Source organism: Vidua macroura, chromosome 4, assembly GCF_024509145.1.
Source record: "Vidua macroura isolate BioBank_ID:100142 chromosome 4, ASM2450914v1, whole genome shotgun sequence".
Classification (NCBI taxonomy): Eukaryota; Metazoa; Chordata; class Aves; order Passeriformes; family Viduidae; genus Vidua; species Vidua macroura.
In genome coordinates, this window is record NC_071574.1 from 64,499,654 (window position 1) to 64,526,325 (window position 26,672).

The 26,672-nt window shown below is 38.6% G+C and overlaps 1 protein-coding gene across 1 annotated transcript; it reads right to left on the reverse strand.

Annotated features, from left to right (window-relative positions):
* Window positions 1-3,320: 3,320 nt before the first annotated feature.
* Window positions 3,321-23,569, reverse strand: MSANTD1 (Myb/SANT DNA binding domain containing 1). The gene is made up of 4 exons (XM_053975890.1): window positions 23,538-23,569; window positions 23,155-23,419; window positions 13,008-13,292; window positions 3,321-4,360 (listed from the first exon to the last, which is right to left on the reverse strand). The coding sequence occupies exons 2-4, from the start codon at window positions 23,406-23,408 to the stop codon at window positions 4,120-4,122; spliced, it is 780 nt and encodes a 259-aa protein (XP_053831865.1). The 5' UTR covers window positions 23,409-23,419; window positions 23,538-23,569; the 3' UTR covers window positions 3,321-4,119.
* Window positions 23,570-26,672: the final 3,103 nt, after the last annotated feature.

Sequence of the window (26,672 nt, forward strand, 5' to 3'; positions counted from 1 at the left end):
AGCAATCTAGAGACCAGATGGTTAGTATTTACTTGCTGACATAACACCGCCAAATGTTCCTAAATTTCGTTTTTAAATTTGTCTTTCACATTACATTATCAGCATAGGAACTGATCTTGAAAACTTATACATAAAGATTTCAATATTCATTTGGGTAGTCCCATTGACTTTAGAACAGAAGACTGTTCACAGAACCAGGCTGTCAGCTTGGGGTAAGTCTACAGAGTTGTAAATTATTTGCCTGCACTGAATTGGGCAGGCTAAGTCTGGGGGAAAAAATAAAATCCTGTATATGTCTTTTTGTTCTGGTTTTGTTCTTTGCAAGATGCAAGAGCAGTTTATGAAGAATATGATAAAAGACATTCCTTGTCCATAAATTTATCTCCTGGTCTGGTGGATAACTGTGAAACTTGGCAGGGTCTGAAATAAACTGAAATAAACATTTACAAACGTTTTTACCCAGCAAACTGTTAATACCAGCATGAGAAAATGCTGCTTAATTATTACAGGATCCTCCTACAAATTACTTAACCTCTCTTCTATGTGAAAAGTATCCTTGATTCCAAATGTTTGTTCAGAGCCTTGTTTTTCTCTGGTGGAAAAAACTGTCGCTCCTTGCTCTACATTTTGTAACTTGTTTAAGTTTTCTGTAGCAGCTCTCTATTAAGAATATACAGAGTTTCATTAGCATTAGCTTTTCATACTTAAAGTTGTCTCCTTCAACTTTATGTGTTTTTTTAATTTTCACTTTCTAAAGTGTTGTGTTCCCTCATCCCTGTCATTACTGGGTTTTTTTGGCGGCATTTACATTGCCCCTTTGTCCAATATATTTTTTCTCATCTTTCATCAAAATGTGCTTCTCAATTGCCTCCATGTTTCTCAATGTCTTATTTTCTCATCTGCCTCCTCAGGTTCCTTTTCCATTATTGTCACATCATTTGCAAAGTCACCTGCCTCTAAGCAGTGTATTTCCTCCCCTATTTAATTTTTTTCCATTTGCACCATCTGTGTGTGTACATGTAATACAAGCACTTCATTTGGTGAAAGTGATATCAAACTGAGTTGACCCTGTTATTGCCCTGAAAATAAGAAATTTCTTTTCCTATGCTACAGTTTCTTTGTTGATCACACTTCTAGAAGCCATGAGGGAGTTCCTTTAATGTCATAGTTAAAATGATAAACTTGGGTAACTCCCCATGTGCTCCCCTTGAATACTTCCTATACTGAGCTCTCTACTCATACAGACACAGAAGCAGTGTCTGTGTTGCAAAACCAAGAATTCTGCCAAGAATTTAAATTCTAGGCATGTCTTTCAAGTTATAATTTTTCTGAATATCACAAACATTCAAATATCTGTACCTGCAGCTAACTGTCCCATACAGATGAAAAAGCTGTGACTACCTCAAACAAGAAATCCCCTCAAAAAACATTCAACCTATTTTTTCAGGTAAATGTTCAATCTTTACAGAAACAAAAGAAACAGCAGCAAAAGGAAACTATGGGTAGGTGGGTAATCTTCAACTTGTCAAAAACCATTGGAAAAGTTCTGTCATACATGAAACTTATAATATTTGTCTAAAGCTTTGCTGTGTTCACTCTCTAGGCAAAAACAGGGCTAGAACACAGGCAATCTGTATGGATGGGAATAAAGCCTTTTGTTAAAGAGATGATGATTTAAAACTTGAACTTCTAAATGTAACTACTAAAAGTGGTGTTTTATATAGAAAAAAAAAATCTCAGAACCACCAGAAAACACCATTTCCTTCAAAGCAGTTATGTAAGACAATGTCTGGAGTTTCATTAGGAATGCTGTGTGTCATTCTGGTCACTCACCTTTAAAATGGATGAACTCAAAAGAGCAAAATTAGCAAAATAGTCATCAAAAGCCTACTTTATAAAATAGTGTTATCCATCAGAAGAAGGGTGGCATGGGGCATGATCGCTGGCTCTCAAGAGTAAATGCTATATAAAGCAGCAAAATCAGTGTTGATACAAGAAGAAATTGGTATAAATTAATCAGGAATAATCCCAGAAGCAATCTTATAAACTGTATTTACCTGTCTGTAATGCAGGTCTTCATATAATTCTGGGGACAAAACACCTAACTCATTTTAAGATACAGGTCCACACATTTACAAAAGGGATTATATGACATGGTTCCTTGTGGTAGCAGGCAAGGAATAAGATTTTCTCCATTCTTGTGTTCCTACAGATCTGGAGCTGTAATAACATGGAAGGAGGGGGGCTACCTACTCTACAGTACAAGGTTCAGCTGTGCTGTCATTGTTATTACTCATTAATTGGATTTAATTGCTATCTGATTAAAGTAGATAGTAAGAGTAAACACTATTAATTCCTGTGGAGTCAGGGCAGAATTTCTTTATATCTTGCTGTAAACAAGTTAAAGAGTCAGGAGGCAGTGAATGTGTAGCTTACCTGATTGTGTGGCAAATCCACATTCGAAATGTGTAAAACTATCTTTGCAGAATCAGAAAAGAAACTTAGCATTTTTCCAATCATGCAATCACTGTAATAAAGGTGGGGTGAGGGACAGTTACTTTGTTTATATTTCAGCAACCACCATTTTCTCAGAGTTCAGTCTTCTACTACATTTGCCTTATCCTGTTATCATTAATTAAAATCAGTAGGAATGGGCCACATTTAGATATTTAATAATTTTTAATCTTCATACCTAGAGGACCTTCTAAGAAATATTCCCACATATTATAAATTTGCTTAATGAGTATAACCTTCATCCTGTTCAGCAAGCATAATTAGAGATTAATTTGTCGTGTCAGGGATTTAAAATATTTTAGCTCACCTTTAAGCAACAACACATTAAATTATATAGGAGAATGCAAACGCCTTCAAAGACAAAGTTTTAAGAGCGGACATTATTCAATAGTGAGAATGGAAAATGGCCTGAGTTCTTTGTACTAATTCTTAAGTTTTTATACTGGAATCCAACCTTTGCTCTTGCCTACACAGTAAAACAAGCAGAAATATGGGGTTTTTTAAAGGAGAACACAAAAAGAAAAGGCATATAGGAAATTCTGCCGGCCAATTTTCGAATTTAAGTGAAAGATTATTTAAATGTCACGTTTCCTGGAGGAGCCAAACGCGAGCTGGTGCTCCATCTCAGCTCCCTGGGTACAATCCTCCGTGCCTGCGGCTCCCTCGTGTGGTGCATCCCTGTCCATCTGGGCATCAGCACCCTGCCCTCAGTGACTGTGAGCCCTCGCTGTGGTTATCATTCCCTGTACCCTTTGCTGTCCCAAAGCACACTGTCTGCCCAGCAATAAGGAGTACGTTTCTTCTTTTTCTTTATTTCATTTGATAGACATTATATATATGTATATACACACAGTACAATACTTTTCTTTTGTGATAGAGAATAAATGAAAGTTTTCATTGCTGGTTGTTTGTTAAGTCAACAGATTCCAGTTAATAATGAAAAAAAAATTTAAACCTTTAATATCAAAAGCAACTTCAAGTATCTTCTATACATTTTAGTATTCAGTATATAGGAAGGTGGTTTGGGGCGTTTGTTTTTATATAAAAAAAAAATGCATTTGAATAGACTATTTTTACCCTCATACTTTAGAGTACTATTCATATCAGGCATGAAGTTTAAAATTATGTATCTCATGGTCCCAACTAGCTCTTCACAAGAACCATAGGTCACTTATACAATCAGGCATATGTTTCAAAACAGGGTTTAATCATCAGCAAAGTCAAGGTGCAATAACCATGTTTAGAAATGCACTATTTCGTTCTCCTAAAACAGATTAAGCTGCAGTCCTTGATGTGAAGCAATATACAGCACCACTGTTTGCAAAACAATACCTGACTTAGGCATAAATAGTACTTCAGTTCCCCGAGCTATTTATCCCTTAACCTTTCTGTATAAAAATAATTCAACTTAGGCATATATTGCACTAATTTTATCATACTGGATAGCTCTCACCCTGCATTATGTTTTCTTTGCTGAACTAGGATTACACTAGGATTTTAATTTCCATGGAAAACCTGGGAATAGGGCAACAGACACACATATGGTGTGCAATAAATGGTTATCTATAATAGCAATAGTAATCTCAGAGGCATTCACAAAGGAAACTACACATTAGACTTGGAGATCATTTTCTCCAGTAGATTCATCATTCTCTCCTGTAACTGTAAGCTTTGAACTTGAATGATGTTCTGCTGATCCAGGATCCTGCGCACTTCTCTACAGGTTTCTTCCATAGCTCTACTCAACTTCTTTTGTTCTTCCAACATGGCTTCCATTAATTTTAGCTTCTTCTTTTGGAAACTGCAGTTTTGCATTTTTCTTTTCTTAACTGGTCTTTCTTCAGCTCTGAAATGTGAATATTTGTTAGAAATTAGAGTCATATTTATAAAAAGAAAGAACCCAAAATTTGATAGCATATTCTTGGCCAAGCTACAACCTAGTCATATTTTTAAACCCCTGTATTCTCCAATAAATTCCCTCTCAAGTTTGTGCCAAAACATAAGTATTTAATGTATTATTGCATAGTGTTACAGATCGTTAAAAAAAAAAAGAATAAAAAAGAGGTTTACATCTCATTGTTTTAATAAGAATTTTCCCTGCAGAATACCAGGCTTTTTTTTTGTTTTTTTTTTAACCTTGACATGTCTTACACATTGAATTTATACACTGTACTGGGAGAGCTATTTGGTTTATCTGGCCATTGAAACTCCAATTTTAAAGCTGTAATAACCACCCCAATGCAGAGAAAGTGCTGCATGGTTACATGTGGTAGTATCTTGCAGCTTGTTTTTTACAGCATTGCATCAGTAAAGCTGGTCTCATTCCAGAATATGAGTCTCAGAAATTTGCCCTTGTGCCAAGACACAGCAGTGGCACTGACCATTCTTTTCTTTATATTCCACCACAAAACATTATAAAAGTCTGAAAAGACAGAAAAATCCCTGGGGGTTCTGGTAGACAGTGGCTGAACATGAGCCAGGTGTGCCCAGGTGGCCAAGAAGGCCAATGGCACCTGGCCTGGATCAGCAGTGGTGTGGCCAGCAGGACCAGGGCAGTGACTGCCACCCTGTACTCAGCACTGGTGAGGCCACACCTCCAGTCCTGTGCCCATTTTTGGGCCCCTCACAACAAGAAAAACATTGAGGGGCTGGAGCATGTCCAGAGAAGGGCAATGGACATCCTCATCTGAAATATGCAGAGCTGCCATGTGGAATTTGGGGAACATTTTAAGAATTTCCTCTATGCTTTATCATGCTGGGTTTCTGTTTTGGAAGAGAGATAAACACGGCAATAAAGACAGTGCTCTCAAGGTGTAAAGGTCGCCTGGCTGTTCTAACTTGGGGTCACAGAACAAAACAGTCAAAACCAGCCCATGTGGCATACAAGTGAGAACACACACACAGAGATCTGTGTCTCTTAACCTGCAGCCTAAGAAGGAATCATGCTAAACTGTGAAAGAGGAAGAAAGGCCAGTAGAAGGCATATGTGTGTGTACTACACATCTGAGAAACCTCCTGTTAGAGATGGATAACTCCTTTCCTAACTTTAAGTGAGAGACCATGTCTTCATTTACACTTTTTGTAACTCCAGACTGCAGTCCCCAACATCAAAGATATCTGATGATGTGTCTTGAAGTCCCTTGACACAAACAGCAATCTCAGTCGTGTTCTGCCAAATGCAGTATCCTTTCTAGGAGAAATGCAATAATGAGATAGTACAGTTGTGACTAGAATGCCATGTCAACATGCTGCAGATTTTAAGACATCCTTGAATAAGGATAACTTGAACTCTTGAAGAATGTGTTTTTACTAATGTGAAGAAGGATAGTAGGGGTGAGGTCACTCAGCTGTGACAGATTTGTATCATAATTTGATTCATGTTCTTATCCTACTTGACAGGCTTTGTGCAGCAGCGACTGTGACATTCAGATCTGTCAGCAGGAGAGATAAATAATCCTTAGCACCTGAAAAACTTAATGCAAATATAAGAAAAAGACACAAGCCCCTTGACATTTAAGAGTGCAGTGACCCAAAAGGGGTGGGATACTATCTACTTTGGAAGGTATACAATAAACTCAGCTTTGCAGGTTCTATATAGCATATTTGATTTAGGGTATCAAATAAATGTGAATAAAATAAATACATGCTGCTCTGCTCAAATTGTGGGTCTGCTCAAACTGTGGGTCAAGCTTGCTGCAGATCACTGAAATTATCAGTCTCACAATCCTGTGAGAATAGGTCTTGGCTAACACTAAATTCTGTTTGTCTCCCTTAACTCTAAGAGCCAGAATTACTTCAAATGTGGTTCTCAAAGAGGTCAAGCTAGTGGAAAAAATCTGCAGCAGTCTAAGGACAGCACTGAATCTGTTATCCCAGGGTTCCCATCACTGTAGCCACATTCACAAAGAATGTGTGCTTTCTGGCAGGCAGAGCAAGAAACTTTCTCAAATGGTGATATTATTTTAGCCAAAGTCACCTTTTGAATTTAAACTTTTCTTCACAGAGGATTTAAATGTTGGAAACTTGACAAATGTCTATTCTCTTCACCATACAGTGTTATAAAGTAGCTGTGGTAAGACCTCTTGTCTTGAAACCAGTACGAACTCACTCCACAAGAGGGCTTGTGTGTTGTCAATGTAAGCACTGGTGAGAATGGTCCTTAGTAAGGAATGAGAGAGAAAATCTGAGGCTTGTCAATGGTACTGAGATGCACTGAGCATTGTCTGTCTTTCTTGGTAACAGTAGTCACTATTTGGGTTTTACTTTCAACTGAGAGGACAACAGCAATAACAAAAAAAAAAAAAAAAAAAAAAAAAAAAAAAAAAAAAAAGAAAAAGAAAAAAAGCAAGATGGAGTGATTTAGATCGAACGATCTAAAATAAGCCTTATTTTTAAGAGAAAAGAATCTTTGAAGTGTTTTCCTAGAGTCTGTAAAGGATTTTACTTAGTTTTCAGTTAAATCCATCAAAGAACTGTAAGACATGAAACAATACATCCAAGATAGTAAGTGCCTTGCACAGCTCCAGAGAGAAAGGAGCAGCAAATTTTTACTGTGTCAGCAGTATCTGCAGTCTAAAAAAGTACTCACTGAAGAGTGCTAGCTCAGAGCTGTGTTTTAGCACAGAGAAGTACCCCCAAAAGCAATGACCCAAGGATTCTTCAAGGTGTCCCAAGTACTCTCTACATTTGTTTACAGTAACAAACACAACTTGGTAATTAGCCTTCATTGAAAAGAAATAACTTATTTCAGAAATTTTCAGAAAGCCCTAGCTTTGGTGATGGTGATGAGAAATTTCCTTTTCTCTCCACTAATTGATACTGAAAGGGTTCTATGGTCATTCAAAAGTTCACAGTAAGGAATCGGCACTTACAATCCTCTCCTCTTGCAGAATAGCTGCTGAAAGGGAACTCTTGAGAAGGGTGCTACAAAAGAAGGCTCTAAATAATCTAATTTACAAGCAAAGGGCACTTGCAACATGAAACAATGTAAAATGTCCAGTGATGCCAGTGCTGAGGTGTTTGAATACTGAAGTGTTTCCTCAGATTCTGAGCTATCTTTCTTGAGAAGTTCTAGGTGTCCTGGGCAGTATGTCAGAGACCCCTCTCTGTCAATATTTTTTAAATAACAAATTCAAGAGAGAAGCAGAGTAACCCAAGCAGCACCACTGTCCTCAAACAGTTCCAGCTAGAAGCATGTCTCTTTTGCCAATGTATAGGCACAAAATAAGCAACTACTGATGATGGCTGTAGCATCAATCAGTTCCTGTTGCCTGTTCTCCATGTTGTGTTCCTGTGCAGCCAACACCTCTGGGACAACAGGGGTGCAGCAGATCCTGACAGCATCCACAAGCTACTCAAGAAGCACCTCCCTCTTTGCCAAGCCTAGTCTCTGAAGGTAGATTTTTGAGAGAAACCCTAAGGAAAGTAGGGTCTGGGGAAGTAAGGACCTCAAATACTCTTCTGCTGGGCTTCCAGTGCCCACAGCAGAGTATACAAGAGATTGGCATTGGTATTCCTCTGACCACATGAGCCAAGTGTGGAAGAGCTCTGGCACTGGGACTGTATTCCAAACAGAACCTCACAAAGCTGTTTCCCTGCTCAGACAGGCAGGGTTCCAAGGAAGCAAACGAAGGGAAAGAAATTGTTCCATCTCACCTAGGAGACTGAGCAGAAATGACTGTGTGTAATGGACATGAGGGGGAACAAAGCAAAACCTCCAGATACAATCAGGCAACATATTAGGCAAGTCTCAAATGCATTTGCTGTTTGCCTACCTAATTCCAATTTAATTCATTGTTCAATTAAAATTCCCTTGATTGATTGCTTACACTTATCCAATACAGCTTGTGTCAGGGACATATGTCAGGGACTAATGAAGTAGGAGTTGAATACAAAGAGTTCTCTGTTTATCAAAATGTATTATCTTCATAAAACCCTAACAACAATTCCTCATTTCTGACTACTTCATGGCAAACAGGTCTCCAGTACCATCAGTTCTTGGAATTTATGGCTTTTAACACCTAAAAGCTGTTTCTCACTGCTTTGGGTTTTTTAGCTCCATACAAATCAGAGCAGACCTTCATAATCCATGTCTTTATTTTAAAAATTAACAGTGGTCTGGATACAAACAATATTAATATTAGACATGATATAAAGATCTTCAGAGCATAAGGACTGGGGATGAAGCAACCTGGATCATCTGGTAAACTAGGCTCATTCAATCATTCAAATGCATTCAGGAATTAATGAGTCTCATCCTTGAAGTAAAGCACAGAAAAGAACCACAAATGGCTTGGAGCCTGGGCAAAGCACCTTGCTAGGATAACAAGTCTGCATAATGAGTTAAGATGCACTACATAATGCACATAGCCTAAAGCTCAAACTTCTATGTAGCTGATGCTTATTCAGATTTAAATAGTTGCAGCATAATTTTAGAAATAGTAAAGTCTTTGCCAAAGATGTTGTTTCCCAAATTAGCATCATCGCCAAGTTCTTTTAATCCATATCTTGGCTAGTTCATGTTACCAGTTCTTACTTTTTCTTCCTGTGCAAACTTTCTGTACCAAATTAATTCATCTACATTTAAAAATTTAAAAAATACCAAAGACAGTACAATCATGGCACACAACCTGCTTGCCAGAAAGCAAAAAATACTGAAAGGTTCTCCAATATACTGACAAGAAAGGTAAACAGAAGTAACATCTGAAAGTTTCATTCACTACATTCACATTAGAAACAAGGGACTGGTTTAAACAAGGGTTTGCTTATCACTAGAAAGAAGGGAAGAGTGAATTCTCCATCTTCTGAATTTATCAGGTCTAACCAGACATTTAGTATTTCCCAGAGTCAAATAAATCATAGAAACAAAGAAGTGGAGGACAGCAGAGACAAAGGGCTCCTGAGTGCAGAAGTGCTCTGCTGAGGGAAGGGTGTCACAGAACCCTCTCCATAACATTTCTGGGTTCCACCTAAAAAATGACCAAATTCAAATGGTATCTAACAAGAAGTCAGACTAAATAACACAGTGGCTTTATTATGGTCTTTTAATCTATGAAAGTAACTCTTTCACCCCCATTTTCAGTACAATAGAAATGGCAGAACACATGAAACCTGAACTACATTCACAGCCTGTATAATTATGTTCTGTCATTATTTTACTATGAAAACAAAGACCATAAATTAATCCACAGGGTGAAAAAACACTGTTTTCAATTAGATAAAAAGTCATTTATAGTGGTGTCAGGAACTTGGATTTTAAAAGTTTAAGCTGCAGTACAAGACTCCACCACATTGCATTATATTTTATGACCATAATAGAATAATTCTATTACTGTCAGATGTTTTGTACTGTATAACAGTGTTAGAGCAGTGTTAGAACAATACTAAGCAATTACAGGCACCCCTTTAAAGGGATTCCAAATGTTTTCCTCATCAACACACTTGAAACAAAAATTAAAGTTAATTTTATCTCACATCAATTGTATTATCACTAACCAGCAAAATTTGGGTTTTGTAAGAAGGTCCCAAACTCAAAGTTTTTCAAACAGAATGAAAAGCAGTTTCAACTGTTTTTAGCTTGACAATATGTATGTACTGATTGAAGTATAAAACTTGATATTTTTTCCTATCATAAAAGCGAAACATTCAATTGAATTTTTTTTAAGTTATAATTTATATAGCCAAGTAGACTCCTGCTATGTTCAAAGATACTGTGGAAAACACAAAGCTGACACTCTAAAGCTGTGTCAGAGATTTTAAAGGAATAACAGAAAAGTTTTCAGAAGTTTAAGTTATTTAGAAAGAACTACTGTTTGAAAGTTTTCTTCCCTATCAATTGTTGCCATAACATTAGGATTTTTATTACTGAAGAAAAAATCCCATAATGTAAGTTGTAAAATATATAACTGCAAAAGACATCTGTATTTTCATACAGACATGGGTGTGTATTTTTCAAAATAAAGAAATTGAGGACCTAAAACATTCTTTTGATTTAAATTCCCAGAATTGTCTTTTGTTCTTTTTTTGAATCTGTTGGATCAATTGTCTACTGTTCAGAGGCAAAGGCATTGATAAAATAGCCAAGATGGACCCAAATTTTTTATGCTACTTCTTTTCTCTCTTGTTGCCTATTTCAAAGTGTTTTTCAAATACAGGATGAGACACTAATTGCTTAAGCTATAAATTGCTTCCTCAGTTCATATTTTTCCATTAGTAACTCTAAAATAATTAACTTCCTTGTCTAAGCATGGCTGCTCTAAGTGATTTTAACCCATGTGGTATCACTAGCAAGCACTGTATTTTCTTCTGGCCAAGAAAGGGCTCCCTACTCTGCTCTCATTCATCAGCCTAAATTAAACAGGTCAAAGCTGGACAAGCTTTTCAAACCCCCTAGGACTATTGGAATAACACTTTTTCTCCTTCCAGACACATGCCCCATTATCACAAGTGGTTTCTAATTTTTAATCCAATCACGATGCTCACCTGTAATATTACACTGATCTCTCATGCGGTATCTACTGCTCAACTTCTCTTTTTCTTTTAAAACAGGGGAACTGTATTTTAACTTGTGACTGTGTAACTATCTTGCTGTTAAATGATATGCACAATATTCCATTGCACAGAATTCTTTCATAGTGAAGGCTGCAAGAGCATGGCTGAATTCTTAAGTTATGGAGGTCCTACCATCCTGAGAGCTGCCCTGCCCTTCCCTGCAGCTCCCAGACCCTCCTGAGCCATCCAGTACAGCCTCTCCTAGCAGGCAACAGCAGCATTGCAAGGGCTGAGTGGCATCACCTGCCCCAGACTTGCAGCCAGCTGAAAGCCAGCCTGTGCCACTAGGGGCTAGATTTAAATGAGATGCAGTTTCTAAATTTAGCCAAGTAAAGTTAAAATATTTTTTACTAGAACAGGTTAGGGCATTTCCTTGGATAAAGTTACAAATAAATAAACAAACCAGTGAACCTGAAGCTGGCTAAAATGCACCATAGCCTAAATTTTCTAGAGCTTATAATTTAGTGACTGATTTAAGTCCATTTTAGCTGTAAATGAAAGCACCTACATAAGAGTGAGAGTCAACCTGCAAAATGTGGGCACAACAGATGGGGGTTTAGGGTTGATTAACTTGATCTCTGTGAGGAATGTCTATGTTCTGTAGTGAAGCCTGGTGTATCAACCTCTGTCCTCTCTTATGGTACAAAATCTGTGCTGTCCTGGAGTTTCCCTAAACTGAAAAAACTTAACATCCAATATTTTTCAAAAGCCTGATGTTATCAAGTAGTTGACTGAATAAACTCCACAATGTTTGTGGAAATGTGACCTCCTAATTAAATATTAAATAATGTTATTGTAAATCCAATTGGGAATAAAGTTATTGCATCTGAAATCTGACTATAGAGTTTGCAAATCCTAAAGTCAAGCGAGTTTGTGTATCAGGAATATTAATTACTTACAATGGACTAGGATGAAAAAAAAATGTTGCTTGTGAACAAAAAGGTTGCTATAGTTCAAAAGTTATGCACCCTAGTAAATATTCATTGCCAAAAAAAAAAGTTTTTTTAAATAATCAGTTATTCAAGGATTATCTGCTTGAATGATGGAATGAATTTAACTTAGTTTTATTCATCCAAGAGTGGGTCTGGAAACAATAATTTGAACTTGCTCAGTTGGTTCTTCTTCCAACCCAACATCTTTACAGTTGCATGACTGACAGGTAATTTTACTGTTACAGTTAAAGCCTCACAGACTCATGATAAGGATCTCTAGGATCAACTTTTTTCCTGCCAGAAAACTGTAATCAGCTCTTATTTCATACCACTCTGGATGAAAAATGAGACCAGTAAAGTCTGAAATTTGTATCAAGAGTACAACACTGCCTTTTGTTAAAATGCTGCCTTCCAGGGAACTCCAATCATATTCCAAAAAAAAAAAAAAAAATCACATGTTTGCATCTCAAACTAGTGTTTACTTTGAAAAAAATTACACTCTCTATTGTACTTAAAATGATGCAATGTACTTTCAAACTACATGAGCAGCTTTTCAGCGTCCACAGAAATATTTATTTTGCATCTTTTCACCATTTTAATAATAACTGAAGCCAGAGAAATTTCATACTCATATCAAAAGCAAAACTAGAGCAAGCCAAAAATCATCTAAGCAGTATGTTATATCTCTGATTGCACCGCAGGACTCTCTTGAACATGCCTGTACTCCTTTTAGGAGCACTCTCCCTGATGTGAGCCGTGACATGCATGCTGAGTTTTGGCAATAATATACAACTTTTTGCCCAGTTCTCCTACTCCTTTCCAGTCTTTCATAAAGGAATAAAGAAAATGCCCTAATTCAGCAAAGTGACTGAGATTGGGGAACAGATCTCATTTGTGATTTACAGAAAAAATACAAGAGCTGTTAGAGAAAATTGTGAGAGGGTGTTCCCTTTACACAGCAAATTTGGTTCATTCTGCAAAATACTAAAAAGAGGGGAAAATAGATGTTACCTCAGCTTGTAAGAAAGCAAGCTTGATGAGCTCTCTGAATGCTCATCTTCAAAGCATTCTTCCCTTCCTTCATATGTAAACTGGTTATATGGCAAATACAGAGGTGTAGACTTGGCTGATGGAGATTGTGAGGCCTCTGTCTGTGATGTAGAAGGACCTGGTTGCTGATTTTCATGCATTTTCACATCGCTGTGGTCTGTCACTTTGGATAAGATCCTATCAATGGTTTTGTAGTAAGGCCAGTCAGGTGCCACAGTTTCACTGTCAGTCATGCATTTTAATTTCCTGTAAGAAAAGGCACGCAACATTAAAGCTTGTTTTCCTACAAAAAGTACTTTTCATACAGATCTATCTCAAAACATTTGTTCTGGTCACATTTAGGAGTCAAACTGAATGCTTTTAAAGAGAATAAAATTAGACACTTTTCTTCTTTAACTTCAGTGAAGCCTTTCAGGTTCTTTTCCTAGGTTTGACCTGTTATAAAAAGTTGCATGTAAACCCCAAATGAAATTCAATACAGATAAAGAACATTACAACTTCTAATGGAAACAGGACTGTGTTGGTGGTTGAATAATTTTCTTCCCCTTAAAGAATACCCAACTAACCAATCTGACAGCAGTCCCTGACAATTGAACTGGGCAACACACCACAGCCTTTACTAAATTGAGGGCAGCCCTGTGCTTTCATGCTGTGAAGAATGAATATTTATTTTCTATAATATGAATACAAGTGGCTATAAATATAATGCATATCCTTTTTCTAATATGGCCTAAAAGCCCTTAAATGCCTTGGTAAATATCCTTGTAACAACCATGAGATACAGACGTCTGTTCATTTGTTACAGAATAAAGATCAGGGTAGGGAAAAGTACAGAGTTTCATAGTTTCATTAATTTACAAAAAAATAAAAACAAAAAAAACCACCCCACAAAAAACCCTAAAGCAGTTAACAATGCATTAGAAACAACATACACAACAACATTACTTTACAGTGGACTATAAACCATGACTCTGTCTTTCACACGTATCTTATTATGAGATTTATTATTCAGTCCTCAGACAAGTTCACTGCTATCCCAGTAGTTACCCAGTGTTATTTTACTTTCTTTTACTGAGAAGTATAAAATTGAGGTATATAGATGTAGTATATATCTAAAAGAAATTCCAGAACCCAACTAGAGTCCCAAACTTTCTTTCCATTTGCCTCTTCCAGTTCAGATCATGTTACTCTAAATGAAAATGCAGGAAGGGAACACAACAGGAAAGGCAAGACCAATGACAAATGCCCCATTTTCATAAACCAGATTTCATTCAAATTAACAAAAAGCTGAACCAAATCTGATTCTCACAGCTAGAGGTTTGCATTTGCAGAAAAAAAAAATTAATTTAAAAAACCAAACAAACAAACAAAAAAAATCACCTATTCCTGGACACCTGGTCCACCCTTTTTTTCTTGAAGCCTTTCAGGTTTTTCCTTCTCAGAATCCATCCTGCCCACACCAGTCTTGCAAGGGGTAGAATTAAATAACATGTAAACATGAAAACAATGGTGCCAAACTTAAAAGTGAGAACTTGAAGTTCTTCCTTTTAAAATGCTGTCAGCCTACAGTAAGGGGAAATCCACTAGTGAGAAAAGAAGGCAGTAAGATTTGCTTAGATTTTAAAGCCATTTAAAGATTCTTTTTTCCTTGTCCTTGCAAGGTCTGATGAGCTTTTCCAGCTATTTAGAAATGCACATCATAGTCCTGCAAAGCAGAGCCTCACAGCCATGCATACTTTTATGTCCTCTATGCATTCAAAATTTTAATTTCATACATATTTCACAACCTACTGCTGCGATTTCATAGTCAGAGAATATCGAGCATAGCCTACAAATACATGTATACCCATCCAGCACAGACAGAAAATAGCTAAACACAGGCCTGACAACAACCATCAATTAATATTGATTATTTTTAGTTCAATTGTTGAGGCTATTTGCATGAAAAACAGATCAATTATTCCACTATAAGCTAGTAGCCAAGCCTACATGCCATATTTGTTTGCCTGTGTTGAAACCCTCAATGTGCTCAAGCTATGAGGTTTTAAACTGAATTGCAATTATGCAGTGCATTCACCATGGTCAGTCATCCCCATGGGAGAGGTGACAAAAGCCAGGGGTGACCACAGCTCAGCCAGGCCACTGCCAAGTCCAGCAGCTGCATTAAGACTTCATGGGACGTGTTTGAGCCTTTAGGACTGCAAAGCATTGTGTCAAAAAGGGCAGGACAAGCTTAGAGCTGATACTCTGCTGGCTGCTCTGGGAGCAGGCTTGTACTCAGCCCAACGTCAGCCAGGAGCCCCAAGTCCCCATCAGCAGAGCTGCTGCCCTGCCAGGCCGTCCCCTCCTGTTCCAGCATTTGGCCATCCCAGGAGGAGGACTTTGCATGTGTCCTTGCTGAATTTGATGGGGTCCCTGTCAGCCCATTTCTCAGCCTGTCCAGATCCCTCTGAGTGGCAGTCGGGCCTGTCCTGCCCTCGCAGTTGCAGACTGCAGCCCCCAGTTTGCCAAGCAGTGAATTTGCACTCCACCTTTGCCTTTGGATTGTTATTAAACAGGGCACGTCCCAGTACAAAACACCTGCAGTCCTCCACTGGGAATGAGCCTCTAGGCAGAATACAAACCATTAACAGCTACTCTGTGCCCAGAGAGCCAGATAGTTTTCTAGCCAGCTGGTAATTCTGCCATCTGCATTGTAACATCCCAGCTAGGATACGAGGATTCTCTTGGAGACTGTGTCAAAAGGGTTTGTACTGTCAAGCTAGACAATACTTTGCTGAACCCTCATCCACAGATCCAGTCTTTTAAAAAAGAAAGCAAGCCGGTCAGTCAGATGTGATTCACTGTTGGTAAATCCATTCTGGCTATTCCCAGTCACCACCTTCTCCTTTCTGTGACTGGGAATTGTTTCCAAAACTTCTTGCTCAATGATCTTCTAAGGAATTGAAGGGAAGAACTCTTAATTCCTGCTCCTGCCTTTCTGAAGATTCAACAGCCTTTTTCCGGTCCCTGGAAGCCTCCCTCAATCTTCACAAACTTTCAGAGATGATTCCTGACTCAGTCCTTTTCTACTGCTGGCATTTCTGATAACTCTGCTGCAGGCACACCCGACTGAGACATCTGGGCAGTGAAGGCTGAAATACAGATACCAGGTATCCTCAGCCTCATGACTGGCATCTGCTTCCATTAAATCACCCTGGGGTGATTTTTGGGGCAACCCAGGTATAACTACAGTCTGGAGGATGAAGAGATTGAGGGCAGTCCCACAGGGAAGGAGTTGGGGGTGCAGGTCAATGAGAGGCTGGACATCAGCTGGCAATGTGCTTGTAGCCCACAAAGCCAACCTGGGCTGCAGCAAAAGCAGCGTGGCCAGCAGGTTGAGGGAGGGGATTCTGCCCCTCTGAGACCCCTGGAGTCTCCTGAGACCCCACCTGGAGGGCTACAAAAACACTCAGAGCAGCTCTGCCATGGAGACAGGCTGAGAGAGTCAGGATTGTTCAGCCTGGGGAAGAGAAGGCTCTGGGAAGACCTTATTGTAGATTCAGACTAGATAAAAGGAAGTCAGTGTATTCTGAGTGGTGAGCCACTGAAACAGGTCACCCCGGGAAGCTGTGGTTGCTGCATCCTGGCAGTGTCCAAGACCAGCTTGGATGGGGCTTTGAGCAATCTGGTTTAGTGAAGGTGTCGCTGCCCATGGGAGGAGGTTAGAAAGAGATGGTCTTTAAAGGTCCCTTCCAACCTGAACCATTCTATGATTCAATGGAAAGTTTCCAGTAGATATTTTGCCTGAGTAGGTTGGTACATTTTGTTGCTGTTTGAGCTCAGCTGTGTACCCAGACTCCCCTTTTTTACAGAACTATGACAATTTTGAAGGAAGAGTTGCTGTTTATTGTCTGCTCACAGAGCTGTAGAGTTGCAGTTATATAAATGCAGGTATTTCTCTGGCTCTCAATGCATTGAGTGGATACTAATTCTACTTCTGACTGTTTACCATAGCTCTGAGCTAAATAAAAAGGATCACTACCAGGAGGTAGACAAGAGAACTGTGCTAGCTTAAAAGCAGCATCAGCAGCAATCATTTACCTGTATGGAATCTGGCTCAAACACACAGAAAAATAGGATAAAACAGGGAAAGAGATGAGAAGATAAGGGGAAAGGGAGTGTCAGTCCTTTGGAAGAGAAGTGGAAATGCTGCAGGTGGAGGTAAATAGGGAGAACTCTCACTGCAATAGTGTTGATGGTTTAGCTTTCTGGTAAAAGCAAACCGATTAGCTACCTTTGTAATACTAATACCGAGTTCCAGGATTTACTGACTTTTAAATATTTTTTCTACAATTGCCAGAAGTCCAGAAAACCTAGTGAGACACCTGAGAGCTTTTGCCTGCACTGAGGTAAATGTAACCCTTGAAAAACTGGAGTCTAAAGCAGAGATTAATTTACTGCCCTCGGCCATCAGCATAACTCATCACAGCAACCTTAGTTGCTTCCAAGAAATAGAATTGGGGTTTTGTTTGTTTTAATGAAACATGAGGATGTTAAAAGAAACAGGACAATAGGGAGGCTGGAATGCAACAGTCCAGAAATGACAGAACAAGATGAGCCAAACATTAACACTTTGAAACTGGGCACATCACTGCCTGAGGGAGCAAGCCAGGCAGGAAAAATGAGGTAAGAAACAGAGGTAAGCGAGAAAGTCAGCAGAGCTTACAAAATAAATCCACACTGAGTTTATCTGGACCTGTTGCTGTTTCATGAGGCTCTATTAAAATCCAGCTGAGAGCAGAGGCAACTGAAAACTCTCTCCAAAAACTGAGGGATCAAATTCAGATTTCCAGTGGACAAATATCCAAAGCACGCCAACTGATTTAATTTGAAAGGTGACTGCTTGTCTTATTCCAGAGAAGTGAATTAAGGGATTTTGAGATCCCACTGCCAAAATGCTCAACTGAACAGACTGGGACAACTGTTGAGTCATTTATGTTGCCATTGACCTTTTTTCAGACTTTATTCCCTGTGCCTATTAATTCACCTTCTAAAAAAAACCTATCACAATGTTATGTTCTAAAGATGTTTTGTTTTTTTGAAAATCATCATTATTTAGTCAGCAAAAAGCAAGCAATCTATAACTTGCTTCATTTTTTTAGACTTTGCTCAAAGCAGTATTGCTTTTTTATTATTATTGCAGCATTTGATCTTACTACTTGCCTTAAGGAATGGATACAAGATCCATCTCCTGGGGTTTCTAGGAAAAGCTTTCAAAATAAATAATAAATAGCAACTGTTTGTGAACCAATCAATGGTGAGGAAAAGAAGGATGATGAAAGTACAATACTAAGTTGTGCATCTGCCATCAATTATTGAAATTAAAGACAAAGATAGTAAAGTATTCAAATTCAACTTTTTGCAGTAATTTGGCTGCACTCATATTTTATCATTTGCTGTAACAGAGGTCAAATTTTCCAGTTGTATAATGTCATAGAGTATAGCAATTGATTACACAAGCAAAAATGTTTAATTGCTATCATGTACACATGAAAATAAAAAATTAGACTACTCTTTCATTCAAATCATGAGACTGATTCAAATTTACCAATGATTAACATTAATTGACTGATTCAAATCAAAGAGCAACAGCTGCATCCTGTTTTCTAGGCTTTGGGGAGGGTGATGTTTTTGAAAATAATAAATTTGCATTCACACAGTTCTTATTTTTAAACATCAGAAGGAATCAGTCAAAACTGTGGACTACTGTGCAAGCTGTGCATACCCTGCTTCCTTTTTATAAGTATTGTGTCAGTGGCAATATTATAACAGCAGTCACAGAGCACTGTGACACAGTGAGATCAGCACATTAGCAGTGACAGGACAGTGCTTTCTTTTAGAAGGAATAATTGCAGGTTCACATGAGCTGATAGCCCTGAGTAGGCTGCACAACACAAAGAACTGGGCACAGACTCTAAGGGATGCTAAAACTCAAGAGCTGGCATGCTGATCTCAGGAAAACTTTTGATGGCCAGCACATGTGAAAGCTTAACTTTGAATTCCAGGAAGCTTGACTCAGCCCTTCCTTCTTCCAGGATGGATAAATGGGGAGGTTCATGCAGCTCACCACACAGGTATCTTTGAAGCAGAACGTTAAAAACCTGGTGGCTGATCTATCCACAGCAGATATTTCAGATTTTACAGCAATCTCTAAAAGCAGAACTTTACTCAAATAAACCCGCAGAAAGAATTTTCCTTCCACCTATGGTGCTGTGCAGAATTTTCCACCCAGTCAATTTCCACAGTGGATGAAATGGTCCCTTAATATACTGAGACTCCAGTAAGAATGACTTCAGGTCACGGTATGTTTTTCCCTGATTAGTTTCCTCCAAATGTACTTGGACTACAGTAATGCAGAGGAATACAGGAACCACTGCCAGCTCAGTCCCTCGTCTCACTCTCTTCTGACAAAGGTCAGTGCTGAATACTTCAAGAATGATTTTGACAGACAGCTTTTGAGGGCACATTCACACATAAAAACACATGATTATTTTTCCATCAACAGCCTGAAACATCAATATCCTGATATCCACTGTCTTTCATAACTCTACCTAATGAGAAGACAAACAACATCTGTTTTTTTATTTAATAAATCTAATCTTTAGTAAAAATAATAATAATACTAAAACAACCTGCTGCTCTCTTAGTGTCAATGATTTTCAGTGGCAATGAGTTCCATGTGCTTATTATGCAGTGCAATACAGATTTATATGAGTTTAACTAGTTTTACATTTCTTGTCTTGCAATTCTTATAAATAACTTCATGTATTATGGCAAAAAATATCTGCTTTACATTCTGAAAAATAGTGCTTATTTTTATGCACCTCTAAAACTCCTTTAGTATTCACAAACTTTTCCACTTCTCTTAATAAAGAAAGATTTTCACATATCAGCCTAACTGTTCTCTAATCTCCTCATTCTCTTGTCACCTTGTTGAAATATAGGGCAGGCAGAAATAAACACAACAATTCAAGGAGGAAATAATGAGATAAAATAGATTTCTGTTTGGCATTTTAACACCTGAATAATGCTTTCACCTCAGATGTGGAGGAATGGGATCTGATCACCCTAAAATGGCTTATGTGAGAGATGCTCATGCACAATGAGCTACACCTGAAGTAACTTTACCTGGCAGCACAAGATCCCACATGGGATCCAAACACATCCAGAAGCAGGGGTGGGAGCCCCTTCTGAGCCCCCTGGCACTGTACACACCATGGAGGCTGTACTTGCTGCAGCAACTGCAATAATTATTGGCCAAGAAACACTCCCCCCCTACTTATGCATATGTTTGCCTGACTTGGACACCTTCTACTCATAACAAATGGCTTGCACTAAGCAGAATAAAGAAAACAATATTTACTGAACTACCTCTTAGAAGAATAACATGGGATTCTCAAACTGGAGAGCACCATTATAAACATGATCACTGCTTTCTATTTCAGAACCTAATATGTTTTTGATCATCAATATCTGTTTCAACAGATGTCCCAGGATAAGACATGCCAGTGACAGCACTTTGAAAACTGAACTTTGTTTAAAAGACTAGTAGAAATATTCAAGTGCTGCTTTTTCCTTTTATGGAAAAATACACATATATGTATTCATCCATATATGTATATGTAGTAATTTGTAGGATGGGGGTTTATGTTCCTTTATGAAATTGTGACACTTAGGTAAATAATATGATCTGATTAAATATTTTAATGCAGTTTATTTCTGTTAAAGAAAGAGTAGAGGCCACTCCACCTCTGCAGCACTGTTCAGAGTTGCCTAAAGAAGTACAGGATCCTGAAGTGGGTGCAGAAATAAGCTCCTAGGTACAGAACACCCCCCTCACTCCTGCTACTGGTGCTACATTCTCCCATGTCACACTCACTAACCCAATGTAATCTTTACAAAGTAATATCCCAAAACTGAGCATTTTCCCACTCTCAGGATCTTCTTTTCCAGTTTGTGCCACAGGGCAGCAATGGTGCTCAGAAATGCAGTGATGTAAAGCATCTTCCTCAAGTGTCCTGCAGGCACCCAAACTTAAAACTCGGCTGTCTCACAGCAAAGCCAGCAGTCGGTGGCCACTCACATAATTTACAGTTTCACCACAACCTTCCCTATCCTACACACCACCAAAAAGTACCCAGAAAACTAGAAATTGTAAGTAACAGCTTCTGCTTGTTCCTGTTCTCCATACCTTCTCACCTTGACAGCAAAGCACACAGGCACATGAACAAACAATAAGAAGATGCATTTTATATTCCAGAGCACAAAATGAAACAGCTTTGTGACAGCACAAAGCAGTTTTTAACTCTCCTAAATTAGCATCTCAATCAATAAGCAGGGAGCTGCCATGCACTACAAAATAGAAAAGCAGATTGACAACATGCAACAGAAGCAATCTTAGAAGTTCACAGAAATAGAAGGCTATTTCTTAAAAGTGCAGTTTCTCTCTCACACACAGTGAGTGCATGTGAGTGATTTTATTTCTTCCCTTCCCCCAGTGCGACTTTAAAGTAAAAACATTAATTAGAAAAAAACTGAGACTCTCTGATTGATGACAACACTGTAAATTTAGAACAAAGGCTGACAGAAATAACCTATTCCACTTGGCAATTACGGCACTTAACTATCGCGCAGTGTTGCTGCTACAGACACCTGTAAAATCTCAGTGCCGAGATGCAGTTCCCAGCAGGGAGGACTGCAGATTTAGCAGACTAAGCAAAAGCCTGGTAGCCAGCAACTCCCGGCTCCTAAATCTGCATCTGAGTGTGAATTGCTGGGTGATGCTGGACAAAAATTTATCTTACTTCCAGCTTTCTCATCTACAGTCTGGGTGAAGCAAACTGTAGGGATTACAGCAGGGTTGGTAAAACATTTTGGAGATGTTAGGATTTGCCACAAAACATCAGGTTTAATATTATGGCAAATGATGTTAAACATTATGCTTGTGGATCATAGAAATGTAGAAGGACATTCAAAGTTAAGGGGTTTACAGGATTTTTCCTAGTTTTCTATTTGATGAGCACTCTCCATTAAATACAGTGAGGGTGCCTTACAGAAAAGCGAGCAGTTTTAACATGGTTGCCTGCTGTAATAACCTTTTTTATTATTAATATGAGCTTTGAGGAGAGATTAAATAAAAGAGTCACATATTTGATTTTCTTGCATTACAAGCACCTAGCTCAAATCACCACTCAGGATTTCCAGTATGAGGCAGTTTGTGCTTCGCAGAGATAAGAATTAAAAAAAAAAAAAAAAAAAAAAAGAAAAAAAGAAAATGGAAATATTTCTGTTAAGTTCTAATTATTTTTCTCCCTGCAAACAACAAATCCACAAATGCCTCACATTTTCTGAAGCCAACTTCCCCTCCTGACTGCTTGCCTGTTCTTTATCATCCCCTCATAGACACCTCCGCCCTCCCCCCGACTCCTTTGGAGCAGTATTGACGGTGCACATTGATTCTCTCTGCAGATATAATAGTTCTTTCACTGCTGCTGCTTATAATTATAGCAAAGTGTGTCACTCAGTAATAAGACATTCAATTATTCTTGGCCCCGTGAAGTGTAACCCTTCAACTCACGAGACCAAAATCGAGGAGCATCAGCCCCCCCAAACATTATTCTGTTCTGGTTTTCTTTTTTTTTTTTTTTTTTTTTTTTTTTTTTTTTTTTTTTTTTTTAACTTTGCCTTGCAATTCCGATCCTCAGTGGCCACTTGAAACTGCAGGAGTTTCACTGCAAGGAATTGGCTGCCAAGCTAACACAATCAGCAAAGAGCAAAAAAAAAAAAAATATCTTTTCCCCATTAAATACATTTCCATCCCTCTGCATCATAACAGTGCCAGCTAATTTTAAAGAAACAAAGTTGTCCCGGAGTTTGACATGAAATGGGGGGGACAAATTAACAATGACGTAACAGCATTGGCAAGAGAGAATTTTAAAAGCGATATGAACAATCTTTAATCTTTTATCGACAGATTTCCTCTAGGAGACTTCTTTCTGAAAGACAAAAATCACTGCGCCATCCCTGCTAAAATCTCTTAAAATAAAAAGAATTAACTGAAGCTTACCTGTACTGGAATGTCATATTTGTAATTTTTATCTTTATTTCCTCTCCGTGGCGAATTTCTCCAGTCATTTCAAAGAGTTTGTTAGCCATTTTCTCATAAACTTTGGCATTCCTTTTAGTTTGTTTCAGCTCATCAAAAAATTCTTCCCAAACCAGCATTAAACCTCTCATTTCTGCATCAGTCCAGTTTCTGGCCCTCCTGTGTTTCTCAGTCTGAGAAGAGAAAATGTAACTGGGAATTTCTGCTGCAGCCATTGCTGACTGACCTAAAAGGGTTTTAAAAGAGGACACTTAATATAGATTGAGTTTTTAGTTTAGGTTTTTTGTAGTGCAAGACATGCATATGTGGATAAAGAATTTGAATGACAACAGAACATATGAAACCTTTTTGCAACAGCTTGAAGCTTGAGTGCACAAAATGGGGCCTACATCTGACAGGCAGGAATTTAGTTAAAAGCTTTTAAACAGAGAAACGTCATTTTGATGTCACGTTTCCATAGCAACAGAGCAACTGCATAAGCTACAACAACAAAAACCTTTTAACTGAAAGCCAAAGAATCAGGACAAAGTTGACAGGCCATCAATATTAAAGCTTTTAAACACTTTAGGTTTAACAAAAAAAAAAAAAAAAAAAAAAAGATCTATGCAGCCTTTGAGAAGCTACTTTTAAGTTTCTACTTCTTTTTTAGCTTTCCCTTACCTTTTAGGCAGACAATCTGCTAGCAGGGGGTCATGGTCGCCTGAACGAGCTTTTAAGTTGTGCCTTGACAGACTCTCTAGGAGGTTGCAAGGACTGAGGCCATGTACACAAAAAAAAAAAGCTTTTTTTTTTGCAAAGGTATTCTGCAAAAAGAATCAGCCAGCTTTATGAAAACTATACATCTCTAAGCTAATAAATGTTTAAGCAGGCAGGCTTATTAAAAAGGAGCCTGCATCTGGGCTTTAGAACATGCAAAAAATAGTATTTAAGTGTTTATACAGAGAGAAATATATACAAAATTTCAATATAAAGCCACTTTTTTTCCCCGAGATGTTTTGCTGCTGATAAGCACACACTGCAGTCCTGTCAGTATGAATTTGCCTTTGTAGGTATGTATTACTGTATGTGTATTTTGTATTCCTAGTAATTTAGATGCTATTTATGCAGCCTGTGTTCTGCCTTAGGACTGCAGCAGAAGCATTTCACCTGCTTTATGGGCAACCTAAAAGGATTATTCAACGAGTTAAAAAAAAGGCTGCGAGATGCTTAGAACTGTGAATAAATTGCTTTGCTGTAAAACAAGCCTTTTGAGCTGGTTTTTATATAGGGCTAAATTGTGCCAGCAGTTATATCAGAGAAGCAGGGCATATTCATTGTATTAAACACTGCAATACAAGCAGTGGGCCAAATCCTGCCCCACTTACACTCCTGCAGTCTGACAATAATCTTCCACAAAAGAGTGAGATGCAGGAACTGCATTAATTCCAGCTTACGACCAGCTAAATAGAAAAATGTTCATTTCCTACAGTCCCAATAGAATTGTGTTATGTAAAATATAAATAAATAATACACAGACCTTTCTTATTATTATTTTTGTGTTTCAGCATATAACAGCAATAACGACCTCACTGCAGGGCATTTCCTGAAGATTAATGGCAGGCAGGGGTTAATGGCCTGAGGCTCACCCAGTCAGTCGTTAATCCCCAGGAAATGTTCCGTGCCTCAATCCTTAATGCTTAAGTATCCTATAAATTGTAAGTCTTCTCATAACCACATCCTTGATCTTAACAATAGTTAAAAAATGCAGAGCTTGGTTTGCATCCTGGAGATGGCAAAGAGAGCACAATGTTCCTAAAAGGTACACTGATGACATTTGTGGGACCATTGCCTTCTTTCTATTTTATTTATTCTACTGCATATTACAAAAGGCACAACAGCATACCACAGAACAAGATGGGTCTATGAGGGGGTAGAATTACATATACTTTACATAGAGGAACTTCCACTGATCCAGCCCTGAATATGTCTGTCAGAAATATACCTGCTGAGTCACAGCCCTCCTAAGGGAAAAAATAAAAAGGAGAGAAATAAAGAAAAAATCCCCGAGCTTCCAAATAACTGCTTTTAACTACTAATATGACAGCCTAGCAACTATTACCTTTAAAAATGTGTAAATAGCAGCATATGTTGTAATGATGATCTTGCATGGTTTGTCTCTTGGGTGGCCAGCTGGGAGACATCACATGATCAGGGGACAGATGGTGGTCAGAAGAGGATCAGCTGATGACACATTCATTTTATTAATTTATTGTTTTGTTTTGAAATTCCCGTCACTTAACCTTGGGCTTCAGGCAGATCTTTTAATAAAACCATACCAACCTCAGCTGCCTGGGGTCGCAGCCAGTGGCTGGGCATCACCAGGACAAGTTTAAGGAAGCAATGCAGAGTCCAAGAGAAAAACACCATGGCTTTGGGTCTGATTTGGAACTAACACACACTACTGTAAAACCAGGCTTGTTTTTCAACCTTTAATCGTCTATTAGAGGTTTGTTTTTCTCCCTCAGACTTTAAACCACCTATGTTGTGAAAATGCAGATTAACAACACTGAAACCCGTAGCATGATACACACAACTTGTCAAAACCCAAAAATATGTGTGGTCTCTGCTTTAAGGATATTTTTAATCCAGTTTCAAGTACAACAACGAGGACAGGGTGGGTGAAAACCTTTCCAGCTGCACCAAGTTTTTTCTGTCATAGTCCACAACTTTTCCTTCCCCTCTCCATCCACATGTGCCTGGCATATGTGCAGCTGCTCCTTGTACTCCATGCTGGCCCCCAGACTCCAGGATCCTGCAGAAGGGGGGATTGTTTCCCTGTGAAATTCACATCTCAACTTTTCTATATGCTGTTTCCTATTAGCATACCTGACAGATTGATATAGTGGTACGGTGCTATTTAACATCTGTTAAATAAAAGAAATTATTTCTAATAATACCTCCCTTATTCCCCTCCTCTCAGCACCTGAAGGGGATCTAACTTTCAAGGACTCGGATTCTACGCCCTCCTCTGAAAAAGTTGTTGATAATAATTATGGAGACCCCACATTACCTCCTCTGCCTCACCAAAGCCCATGTGCCAAGTGGTTGATAAAGTGACTGTTTTCTTACATGAGTCTGAAAGCAAGAGAAGGTTTTCTATCCCCAAAGAATTCCTGCAGTCTTTGCCAGAGCTAGGGGAGGAAAAATACATCTCTCCAGGCTGTGCCTCTCTGCTGATGTTCTGCAGATCTCTGCAGTCCCTAGGCATCACTAAGCCCTTGTCTTGGCCCCTGAGTTGGGACAAACAGCTAAGACAGGACCAGCAAACCTTTTAGGGGAAGAGCAGCTCTGTGTCAGCAAGAGCAGTTCCTGCCCAGGGAGGAGAAGCTCTACTGACATTCAGCTGCTTCTCCCCTCTCTCAAGTTAGAGGCCAGTCAAGATTTGTCATCTACCTCAAACACTGGCTGGTCACTGAACCCAGAATAACTGCTGACATGGC